The sequence below is a fragment of the Lissotriton helveticus genome, chromosome 4_1 (genome assembly GCF_964261635.1).
Source record: "Lissotriton helveticus chromosome 4_1, aLisHel1.1, whole genome shotgun sequence".
Lineage (NCBI taxonomy): Eukaryota > Metazoa > Chordata > Amphibia > Caudata > Salamandridae > Lissotriton > Lissotriton helveticus.
The window spans coordinates 1,485,753,474-1,485,766,039 of record NC_136063.1 but is presented as its reverse complement, the minus strand read 5'-3'; the positions used below and the strand labels follow the sequence as shown (position 1 = coordinate 1,485,766,039).

Genomic DNA, 12,566 nt, shown 5'->3' with positions numbered 1-12,566 from the left:
TCAGGCGGCTTGGTCTCGGGGAAGACGGGGAGGCTGCAGGCGGGCCCTAAACCAAAGCGGGGGCGGAGCCTGGACTCCCTTGGGCACGCGCCGACCCCTCCCCCTGCCGGTATGCCTGTAGTCCCTGCCGTTACGGTGCCCAATTCTCCGGGGGGGGTTTCCCCACTCCTGTGGCTTAATGGCCAGTGTTTTATGCTCTCTCCTGCCATGCTGGGGCCTGGCCCTGCCCCCCCCCGCGATGTTGGCTCCCCGCACACGGGTGACGCCGGTGCTGGGCCACTCACTGCTGCATTGCCGGCTCCAACCCCTCCTGTGGTCCCCACTCCTGCCCCTGCTGTGGTTCCAGTGGGCACTGTCTCTAGATTGCTGCCCCCCCCGGCCACTGCGGCTGTGGCAGCCGGTTTGCCTGGCCCTCGGGCTGCCATCCCCACGCCCCCGGCTCCTGGTATGAGGGGTTTGTTCAACGAGGGGGCGCCCCAGTACCCGGGGCAAGCCTTGTTCCCGGTCCCCAGGGGGCGGCCAAGTGGCCACTTGGGGGGTCAATCGACTGGGTCGGGAGGTGTCCATGGTCTGGCGTCGGTGGGCCGTCCCTTGGGGGAAAATTGCGGTTCAGCTTTCAGGGACCATGTTGTCGCGCACCCTTCATCGTCTGGCTTGAGCGGCAGCAGTTTTCAATCTGCGCCTTCGGCTGGGCGGCTGTTGGCAGTTTCTACGGGCCCGGGAACTGTCCCCACGGCTGTTTCCAGTGGTGGGCTTTCAGGGGGGCTATCTGGAGCGGATACCTCTTCTACAGTTTTCTGTCCACAAAGCTTTCAGACCATTGATTGGCAGTTTTATGATGGGGGTATTGGTGATGGGGCTATGCCCAGTGGAAGTAATCAAGTTGAATTTTCTGATGCAGCTTTCGGTGGGAGTTTTCATGATGATGAGTTGGAAGAGGGGGAATTGAGGGACAAAGATGTTGGGCTTTTGGCAGCACGGGCCCAGGGGGGTGGGTTGGGGCAACCCACTGTTTCTCGTGTTTTGCAGGAGTCTAGAGCGGACCCTGCAGGTGTACGAGGGGCAGTGTGGTCTGGACCTTCTCAGCGGGATCGTGGGGCCGTCGCCCAGCAGTCGGAGCAGTTACCAAGAGGTAAGGATGGGTGGTGGTCAGTGTGGCAACCTAGGGAGAGTCTCCCGGTTAAGTGTACAAGATCTGTTGGTATGGGTGATGGGGTTGTGGTTGAGCGAGTCGCTCTGGCACCGAGGCTTGAGCGGCCCGTAATTTCAAATGTGCAACCTAGGGAGAGTCTCCCGGTTAAGAGTACAAGATCCTGTGGTACGGGTGATGGGGTTGTGGTTGAGCGAGTCGCTCTGGCACCGAGGCTTGAGCGGCCCGTAATTTCAAATGTTTCTACTGTGCAAGTTGCAAAAGAAGTTTCTATATCGGGGGATGGCGGGGTGGATGCCACTCGGGTAACGGAGGATAGTATCCTACCGAAAAAGTTGCCTTATTCTGGGGTGGGGATGCCCTTGGGGTCCCATTTATCTGAAAAAACAAAGAATCTGATCTGGTCTGGGGCTTTTGTAGATGTTTTTCGTCTTCTCCACAGGGATGTCCAGGCAAAAGAAGGGTCGAAAGAGGAGGAATTAGAATTGGCTCGGAGGCCTCGCGTTCCGAAGTCCATAGAGAATTGGACTTCGGCCTTTCTCATTTATGCCAGCGTTTATTGTCAACGTCATCCTGAGAAAGCGATAGACATGTTTAAATATGCAGATGTCATCCGCAAGGCTCACAGTTATTTTGGAGGCTTTGCTTGGTTGTCCTACGATGACGAATTTAGGGCGCGCATGGCCGCTTTTCCTGAGCGTTCGTGGGGTGCGGTTGACTCTGAGTTATGGTTGCAATGGATGGCATCGGCAAACCCTCCTGCTACGACCCACACAGCTAGCGGGCAACCTGTGTTTTATCGGCCCTTTTCAGCTCGCCCCGCTCAGTCTGGGGCGGGGGTTTGGGGCAGAGGTCAATCAGCCGCTTCTGGCACTTGCTGGCATTTTAACAGAGGTTCCTGTAACAGACCCGCTTGCAGGTATAAACATGAGTGTTCACAGTGTGGAGGGAAGCACGCCCTCACCCAGTGTTTTCCCGGCCAGAGATGGGGTGATCAGGGACGGGGTTCTGGGGGCAGGGGGCAGCACCATCAGTCTGTTTACAAGGGCCCCTACTCCTATTAGGCAGGAGGTTCTCGACCTCTGGCTGGTGGATTATCCGGATTTTGAGGCAGCTAAGATTTTGTCTTGGGGCTTCAAAATTGGGTTTCGGATTGGGTATCAGGGACCCAGGGTGGGCAGGTGGTCGGATAATTTGAAGTCTGCGAAGGAGAGTCCACATGTGGTGCGGAAGAAACTGGATGCAGAGCTTGCGGCTGGTAGGATTGCTGGTCCTTTTGTGCATTGTCCCCTGCCTGACTTGATTGTATCACCCCTGGGCGTGGTGCCCAAGAAGGCGGAAGGGGAGTTTCGTCTTATTCATCACCTGTCCTGGCCCGAGGGTTCCTCAATCAATGACTTTATTGATCCAGCTGACTCAACTGTCACTTATGCTTCGGTGGACGATGCCTTACGGCTCGTGCGCACGGCTGGTGTTGGGGCTTTGCTGGCGAAGAGCGACATTCAGTCGGCTTTCCGGCTATTGCCCATTCATCCTTGGGATTTCAGTCTGTTAGGAATGCATTTTGATGGTAGTTTCTACGTGGATCGGGTGTTGCCCATGGGCTGTTCAGTGTCATGCTCCCTGTTTGAAACCTTCAGTACCTTCCTGCAGTGGCGATTCACTTTTGTCAGTGGCCACGCGTTGGTCTGTCATTACCTTGATGATTTTCTTTTCATTGGGGAGGGTTGCTCTGGGCAGTGTCAGTCGGCTTTGAACATCTTTCAGGCTCTAGCGGAGGAATTGGGTGTCCCCTTGGCGCCGGACAAGACAGAGGGTCCCTGTACGTCCCTGACTTTTTTGGGGATCGAAATTGATACTCTGTCTATGGTGGCGAGACTGCCTGTGGCTAAAGTGAAGGAAATGTCTGCTTTCATACATCTGGTGTTGGGGGAGCGGAAAGTGGTTTTGAAAACTGTTCAGAAGTTGTTGGGTTATCTCAATTTTGCTTGCCGGGTTGTTCGGGCGGGCAGGACGTTCTGCAGACGTCTGGGTCTGTCCATGTCCGGAGCAAGCCTTCCCCATCATAGGGTGCGCATTACCACCGCTGTGCGTGCCGATTTGACTGTCTGGCTTCGTTTTCTGCAAGACTTTAATGGCGTGTCCTTGTTTTTTGCGGATGAGGACATGGTGTGGCAAGTACAGTTGTTCACTGATGCGTCAGGGGCTCACGGATTCGGAATATTTTGGGAAGGTCGATGGTGCGCGGCCGGCTGGCCGGCGCACTGGAAGGATCAGGGTCGCAGCATTGCGTTTCTGGAGCTCTTCCCGCTGCTGGTTGCTTTGCACCTATGGGGGGATGAGTTTCAGAATCGTTCCGTCTTGTTTCACGTGGACAATTTGGCTGTAGTACACCTTGTCAATCACCAAAAGGCTCGCGATTTGCGGGTTTTGCGGCTCCTGCGCGCATTCATGCTGCGGTGTCTGCAACTGAATATTGTCTTTAAAGCGCGGCATGTTCCTGGTACTTCTAATTGCATCGCTGACTCTTTGTCTCGCTTTCAGTGGTCCGAGTTCCGCAAGTTAGCTCCTGGGGCGGACCTGGCACCAACACCGATCCCACAGTACGTATGGGACCTGGGGGATTGAGGGTTCACCACTTGGTGGAAAATTCTGTGGCTGAATCCACCAGGCGGGGTTATGTGAAAGCCTGGTCTGAGTTTCTGCAGTTTTGCAAGGTTTCGATGGGGCCGTTCAGGGCTGGTTGGTCTGATGAACAATGCATCTTGCAGTTTGTTTTACATCTGGCGGACAAAGGCCTGGCGCCCACTACCATTTCGGGTAAATTGGCTGGGGTTTCTTTTTATGGACAGCTTTGGTGGGGGAGGGATCCGGTTGGGGGGGTGTTGGTTCGTAAATTGTTGAAAGGTTTGGCCAGGCTCCGGGCTGGGGGTCAGCAGCTCCGGCAGCCCGTGACGTTTGAATTGCTCCAGTTGATGTTGCCGGAACTGGAGGTGTGTTGTCATGATGCTTTTGAGTGTGCCAAATTTCGTTTGTGTTTTGTGTGGTTGTTCTTTGGGGCATTTCGGGCATCAGAGTTGCTGGGGTTGCGGGGCAGGGTAGGCATGACCAGCGGTGAGGTGGTGTTGGAAAGTGACAGAGTGCGACTTTGGCTGCGGGCATCCAAAACCGACCAGATGGGGAGGGGTAAGTGGGTGTTCCTTGGTAGGAGTGGGGTCTCTGCATGTTGCCCGGTTGGGGAATGGGAAGGGTTTGTGTCCTCTCCGCATTTTCTACAGGGGTCCATATTTTGTCATGCGGATGGTAGTCCCATAGTGGCATCTCAATTGTTGGCTGTATTACGTAAGGTCTTGTTGCGTTTGGGGAAGGACCCTGTTCAGTTTGGTACCCATTCCTTCAGAATTGGTGCGGCGACGGAGGCCGCCCGCCTGGGGTGGGACTGGTCCCAGATCCGACGCATTGGTCGTTGGCGTTCCAAGTGTTGTGAAAAGTATGTGAGGAAATAGTGCATTTTTGGCTGGTCTAACATTTCTTTCTCTCCTAGGTCCCTGGCTATCAGTCGCCGGATGCAAAAGAAGGGTGTGGATACTGGGGCACTCTTTTATTAAACGAGCAGCTTTAGCCGCTGCCAGCCAGCTTTGTGGGAGATCACTTGGCCTGAACAGTATGACACATGAAGTCTCATGGCATGGAACAGGGGGAATGCGCTGGGGTGGGCTTTTTCCCGCCTTGGCTGCTTTGGTTTCGCAGTGTTTGGGGGGCCCTCCGGATCTCCTGGTGCTACATTTGGGAGAGAATGACTTGGTTTCTCTCTCTGGGCTGACCTTGTTAAAATTAATGAAGCAGGACCTGGAAATCATCCGAACCACATGGGAGAGCACCATGCTCATATGGACTGAGTTTGTGCCCCGTTTGCACTGGCGTGGGGCACGGACCCATTCTGCCCTGGAAAAGGCTAGACGGAAAGTGAACAGGACAATGCGCCTTTTTTGTCAACATTGGGGGATATACAGTTTGAACCATTATCATTTACAAGTATCTGAACATCATTTATTTTGTGAGGACGGTGTGCATCTCTCAGCTTTGGGCCTCTCTTTTTACCTCCTTGAACTCAGGGACTTGATTAGCAAGGTTCTTCAAGTACAGTTGTGGTGTGCTCCTTCCTTTCCTTTAGGTGGGGCAGGAAAACGCTAAAGGTTTTCCTGGGTGGCGGGTTTTTGTTAGTGGGGGTGGGCAGCCTGGAGCGGGTTGGCCATCCTGAAGGGTAGCGTTGGGTAGGCTAGGGTTAGTAGGCAGGAGTTTGTTCGGGGTTTTGGGATTTAGGTTTCGTAGGCTCACTGTAGAGTTGAATTATGTAAATAATAAATAAATAATGAATATGTTTATGATATTGATGATGCACCTGTCCTAAAATAAAAGTGGCCTTTCTTGCTCCTAAAAGAAGGTGTGGACAATGTTTTCTTGCGCGAGGGGGGACCCAGGGAGAGCCAGGCGCGAGCCGGTCTCTCCCTGGGCAGGTTCGCGCGAGGAACATCAACAGGTGGGGGGCTGATTAGCAGAGGGTTGAAAAGGGGAAGTCAGGCGGGGATTAGCAACTGCGTGGCGGGAGGCGTGTAGGGAGGTTGTTTTGCCCCACCCACCCTCCCTCTTTTTTCTTTTTCTTTCTTTATTTCTGGGTTTGTTCTTTTGCGGTGCTCTAGGCACTGTTTTAGTTTAGGTAGGTTTGCCACTGTTAGGATGGGTGCCTTTGTTCTTTTGTAGGCGGGTTTTTGTTAGTGGGGGTGGGCAGCCTGGAGCGGGTTGGCCATCCTGAAGGGTAGCGTTGGGTAGGCTAGGGTTAGTAGGCAGGAGTTTGTTCGGGGTTTTGGGATTTAGGTTTCGTAGGCTCACTGTAGAGTTGAATTATGTAAATAATAAATAAATAATGAATATGTTTATGATATTGATGATGCACCTGTCCTAAAATAAAAGTGGCCTTTCTTGCTCCTAAAAGAAGGTGTGGACAATGTTTTCTTGCGCGAATTGCTGTTGCTGTTCACAGTCAACCTCTGTTCACTACTGCTCAACCGAGCAAGGCAACAGCTCTCCTTCAAACAATTGATGAAGTAATGAATTAATGGCAGGAGATATCAAGCCGGGAGCAAATTAAATCTGCCCGAGTATATTTTCATACTAAATCTTATATTATTTTACATTTATTTACAGAGCGCATAATCACATGCATCTTGGCGCTCAAAAAGTCCACAACAGCTGTGCAGAATTTAATAAAATAGCCCATGAGCCAGGGCAAATAAATACCACAACTACAGGTTAAATAACCTAGCTGCAATATATTAGAGAGCAGACTGGTAAATGGCTATACGGCTAATCACCATGGACTTAAAGAACATTCTGAGGCTAACAGGAAACCAGTAGAGTGCTCGAATGGAGGCATTATAATGGCCGTGTCTGGACTAATCATTACCGGCATGTCTGCCTCATTCTGGACTCACTGATATCTATCTTGCAATTTGACTCAGTTTAGGACTGCCCAAATTTGCTTTTATCAGTGCATCCGAATGCAAATTTTCTGTGACCCAATTTATCCAGTGAACTATTTGTTTTCTGAGGTACTTAGTAACTGGGTGAGTTGAGAAATTCCTCTTTTTTAGCGGTACAATTTGAGGACTAGGAAATCATAATGTGACAGAAAAACGAAAAGCTGTTACTGAAGGAGGCTGGATTAAAAAGATTTCCTTTTATACGAGCAGTGCTGACACTATTACACGTCTGTTTCAAGTCTGCTGCACCTCTAAGTGCTAAATGTGTCACAGGTATGTGTGAATTGAAAATATGTGCAGAAATGAAATGCATATTGCTTCAGATGAAATGATAAGCAGTCCTGAGACTAATCATGTGACTATCAACCAAAGCTCTCTTAACCAATGTTGAATGAGTTCAGCACATGATCTTGAGCTCGAGACCTGATTTTATTTTGCATCTTTTTAATATTTCTGATTATTCCACATCACTAATTACAATTGCAGACGATAATGAATACCTTGATGATAAGGGATCTTCTTTTATAGAGAGATGTGATGATCGGAAAAGATCTCTGCATGGTAAAGTATAGGGAAAAATAAAAACATTTTAATAATTATTTTCAAGGTAATTAAACTGAGTTTAATTGTCCCTATACTTTACCAAGCACATGGTGTTTTACAGGGAGAAAGAAAAAAGTTTACTTAACACGAAAATAAATATAAAAAGTATTTTCATGCTAAGTATTAGTGTAGTTTAATTTTATATATGTATTTTAAATGTAGATAAAATTAAAAATACTGTATGACAACTAACCTAATTTTGACTTAATCTTTAATAAATGGAAATCTATTAAACGAAATTAAAATAATATTTCCGAAATGTAAACTAAAACATGAGTTCCCATCTAAAGAATAAATATATATTATGAATACATATTAAAAATATTTATAGAAATATTTAAATGTAAATTTCTTTCTTTTAATAAAATATTACTGCATGATTGTGTAATTCAAAATAAGGTATTTTAACACATTTTACAATTACCTAATACATATTTTCATTGTTTATATATATTTTACCAATCACCTATATTTATTCATATTTTTTACTATGTAAAATATTTTAGTTTCATTTTACATTATTTTGTATGAGATTTTATTTTAATTCCTTAGATCTACTATTTTCTATGTGGGGGAGTGGCAGAACCCGTAGTTGTATGCATTCAGTCAATCCACGTTAGCAGACCGAATTTCTCAGTCCTGAGGTCTGCTCAAGGGTGAGCGTTCTGCTCAGCAATAGCTTTCATCCTGTGAGTGCCTACGTCTTTGTAGAACCCGAGCAGACACTGGGCAATTACTGCCCAGACTACTTACCGTAGGTAACTTACTCTCTATTTCCGTCAGTTATTAACCCTTTGCATGCTGATGACGGAACCGCTCCGTCATCAGCTGCGGGTGCGCTGTGCTGATGACGGAGCGGTTCCGTCATGGCCCGCTCGCCGCTCATCGCCGCTCATGCGCGGCGCAAATTCCGCGCCTGCGCTGAACGTTCTATTGAGCGGGGCGGGCCATGACGGAACTGCTACGTCACAAGCACAGCGCAACTGACGCTGGTGACGGAGCGGTACCGTCACCAGCATGCGCCCGCCACATTTCCGCCCCGCCCCCTTAGCACTGCGGCGGAATAGCCGCCGCAGTGAAGGGGTTAAAGATCATATTAATCAGTCCTCGAAGTAGAGAGTTCAGTGTAACAAATAATAAGTGAATGGAGAGCTAGTTTTGGCACAATTGAAAGAATTACATCTAAAGAATATCAAGTACATTTGTAAAATAAAAACACATTTGAAAAGCCAAAGATGATGAAATCTCAATATTTCATGTGTTTACACAATCTCTATTATACTCCTAGCAAAGTTGTTAAATGGAGCACTACAACAGGGACAAAATGTAATCGCTGCGGCTTGTATGCAGCCGATGCTGCACATATGTTTTTTGGTTGCCCAAAGCTTGGAGAGTTCTTTAAACAAATTGAGAATTTTTTGGCTGCCGTTGTAAAGTCTGATGTTAAAGTAATGGCAGAGATGGTATTAATTGGTCTAGATTCAGGTATTCCAAGACCTAAACCTTTAACTTGCTTTCTTTTCAGTTGTATGGCGGTAGCTCGAGCATGTATTACCAGGGAATGGATCAATACGGACCCCCTTCTTTTCTTAGTTGGAGGGAAAGATTATTATTTATGTATAATATTGAATCTGCTATATATAGACTTAAGGGGGTCAAAAGAAGAGCTCTGGGTGTAAAAATGTGGGCGTTTATAACTGACTGGATCTAGACATTGTTAGATGCTGTCTATGTTAGCAGTGATATGCTCTTTTCTTTTTACTGAATACGTGATTGTCCATTGCTGTATTTCCTTGAATAAAATTTTCAAATGAAAAGCCAAAGTATCAGACCTGAAAAAATGCTATGAAAAGAAGCATCACTGCATCAAAGTAAAAATTTACATTGCAACTGAGTTCCTGTTATTTTAGTCTCACCTGGCCATCAGCATTGATGATTTGGTTACTGCTTTAGACTCCAGAAATTGGTTTTGCGGTTACCTTTGAACTGTTTGTAGTATAGTAACAACTACTTATTTAATATGAACATATATCATAAGCAGATGTGATTCCATACCACGTCATACCATAATGTAGCACAGTGTTTGCAGTGCTACTCTTCATACCCAAGAGGTTTAAACCAAAGTAGTTTATTGTAGTCAAGTGAATTCTTCTGAATTCGCAGGGGCCCCAGAGAACCTGAAGCTCGTGGAAGGCAATGCTTATGAGATTGCTGCATTCTGTGATGCCCCAGCACTCCATTTACACATACCAAACATCTCCCCTTTTTTTGATAAAGAAATACAACTTCTTATCTTCAAACTAATTGTGAAACATTACTAACACAAATTCCTAATTTTAATAACACTACCCCATCCACCAACCAAAGAATCATGCAACTATATACAAGAAATAGAATGTATAATAAAATACAACAGCTTTCTCTATCAGTATCTGACAAAATCTTGGCATTATGTTGGTGCCACACTAGTATGAATACCTCTTCTTACATAATTCTCCAACTTATCCATTCTTGAATCATCATTTATCCGCTTAATAGTAATGTTACCATAGTCATTAGTAATCAGTGCCATACGGGTATTCCTCCACCAATTGCCATCTGATAACTTCACAGAACTCTTCCGTAACTCACACAATTGAGATGATTCTTTCAATTTAGATAGTCCCTTTCCCATCAAAACTGGATTTTTAACAAACACTTAGGGCCTCATTAGGATGATGGGCGGACTTTGCACGCCCGTCATCTCATCGTCAATCGGGACCGCCCACCATAAGGGCGGGGGTCCCGGGGGTGCTATTAGGATGTGCCCGCCACAGTGGCAGGCACATCCTGTATTTTCAGCATTGTGGCGGGCGGTGCTCTCTGCACCGCCCCCCACAATGCTGAAAATGCACTTTCACATTGTCATTTACAAAGCGGCAGGCACCGCGCGGTGCCTGCCGCTTTGTAAATGACAATGTGCACCCCCCACATGTACTTCACTCTGGTGGCCCGCAGGGGGCCCCCAGAGTGAAGACCGCATGCCTTTTCGTGGCGGCATTGCCGCCACGGATAGGCACTGTAAACCGCACATCATAATATGTCTGGCGGTGTCTATTAGACACCGCCACCATATTATTCCTTTTCCGCCCCGGCCGCAAGGCGACCGGGGCAGAAAAGCAGCGGACGGTCTTTTCTGGTTATGATATCGGGCGGATTGCCTCCGCAACGCTGGCGGTGGCTACCGCCAGCCTGGCGGAGGCAATTCGCCCGATATCATAATGGACCCCTTGATCTCTTATTTTCAATTTACATACATTCTTTTTCTGCTCAGTGTCCATTCTTTCCAAATTTGTCAAGTTAGACTTCCTTTCAGCATGCTTCCATCATTCACAAACACCCCCTTCTTTTGAAAATTATTGGACTATCCAAAAAGGACAAAGTTCCATAGCAGCTTTCCTCCCATTCATCAATTCAAACTGGGTCTTCCAAGTTATGCTGTGTGATCTAGTGCGGTAATCCAAAGTATTTCCTTGACTGCCTTATCAACATCCATATTGGTTCTCATCGTCAACTGCATACCCTCCACCAACACACTTTTGAAGCATTCTACGTTCATGTTACTTTGGGGGTAATATAGTAGTGTCCTCACATGTTTATAGTGCATCTATTTGAAAATGAAGCCCTTTCTACACTGGTAAACGCCATTATCAGTCAGAATGTTTCCTGGAATCCCTTCTCTAGCAATCTTTCTCTGAAAACAATGAATAATTTTCCTTGTGGTAGGGTCACAAACTGGTTCTACTTCAACCCATCTTGACAAGTGATCGATCATTACTACGAAGTACCTCATGTGGCTGGGTAATACATGTTATGGTCCTAAGAAGCCCACATGTTACCAAGCCTGGTTGGGCACAATGTGATCGACTCAGCAGTACCCTCAGTTAACAAAACTTTTCCACTCATTTTGCATTTCAAACACTTTCTCACAAAATATTCAAACTTCACTGTCCATTCTTGGCCACTGAATATCCTCTATAACTTTTCGTCTAGTTACATTAGAACGCCTGAGGGTGGAATTCATTTTTCCCCACTCACCAACTTCCTGTCTTCCATAAACAATTCCTCTGAAATTTTCCAAAAGTCTTGCAATTTGTCATATAAGCTATTTTCTTTTGGCCAACCGGATTCCACTAACAAGATTACTTTGTTCAAAATACAATCCACCTCAAAATTATGGACCCAGTCTTCATTCTTACTATAAATGCTGGTATCTCCAACATGAGCAATAAAACATCCTTTGATCTCAGATTCCCACTCAAGATCTTCTGATTTCTCAATTAGTAGTCTTAACAGACAATCTGCCCTGAAGTTTCCCCCCCCCGGAATATATACAGTAAATGTAAACTCCAACAACTTTGCTGCCAACCTTGCAATTCAAGCTGTAGACCGTATTAGATTCTTTCCTGATAAAATATTCACCAACATAAGTATTTGCAAAGCGCATGTTCACCCGGAGGCATCTTGGCGCTGAATAACAGATGTTTAGTGATACCCAACTTGATGGTGCTCATTTTATCGACCTCAGATGGATGAAAGGCTGAGTGGACATGCCCATATTTTGAACCTCTGACCATGAGGTCGAACACAGGCTCCTTCAGTGGATGCATCATTCCACTGAGCCACCAGACCCGACACTAAATGACAGTGATCTGTTCTCAATACAAAAGGTCTCCCCAAAAGATAAGACTTGAACTCTTCTACACTCCAAGCACACCCCGACAGTTCTTTTTTGATGACTGAAGTGGGACAAAACTGCCCCCAACCCATACTCACATGCATCTACAGTAAAAACTGTCTTTCTCCCTCAACAAACTATTGTAGAGCAGGTACATTAATGATCGCTTCCTCGATGCTTTTTTTCACAACCGTACATCACACCTTTCTTCAAAAGTACTCTAAAACATTCAGTCATATTTGCAAACTGTTTCAAACATCTGGCATAGAACTCACACAGCCCTAAAAAAGATAATAGCTGTTCCTTATTTTTGTGAGTTGGTGCTTCATTTATGCTCTTGACAGGACTAGGTTTAGGTGTCACTCCTTGACCAGAAAAAAACATAACCCATATACTCAATGTATCTCTTCTTAAAGATACTTTTATCTTTTCATAATGTAGCTCCTCTACTTTCAAGTGCACTCAACACATTACTAAATACTTGGCCATGTTCACCTTTGTTACAAATATCAAAATATTGTCCTGAAATATCACTACTTAAAAAATCTTTGAACGC

The 12,566-nt window shown here is 46.4% G+C and overlaps 1 protein-coding gene across 1 annotated transcript; it reads left to right on the top strand.

Annotated features, from left to right (window-relative positions):
* Nucleotides 1-497: 497 nt before the first annotated feature.
* On the top strand, nucleotides 498-6,030 carry LOC144827564 (uncharacterized). The gene is made up of 2 exons (XM_078685822.1): nucleotides 498-1,132; nucleotides 4,695-6,030. Exons 1-2 carry the CDS (start codon nucleotides 862-864, stop codon nucleotides 5,342-5,344), a joined length of 921 nt encoding a protein of 306 aa, XP_078541948.1. The 5' UTR covers nucleotides 498-861; the 3' UTR covers nucleotides 5,345-6,030.
* Nucleotides 6,031-12,566: the final 6,536 nt, after the last annotated feature.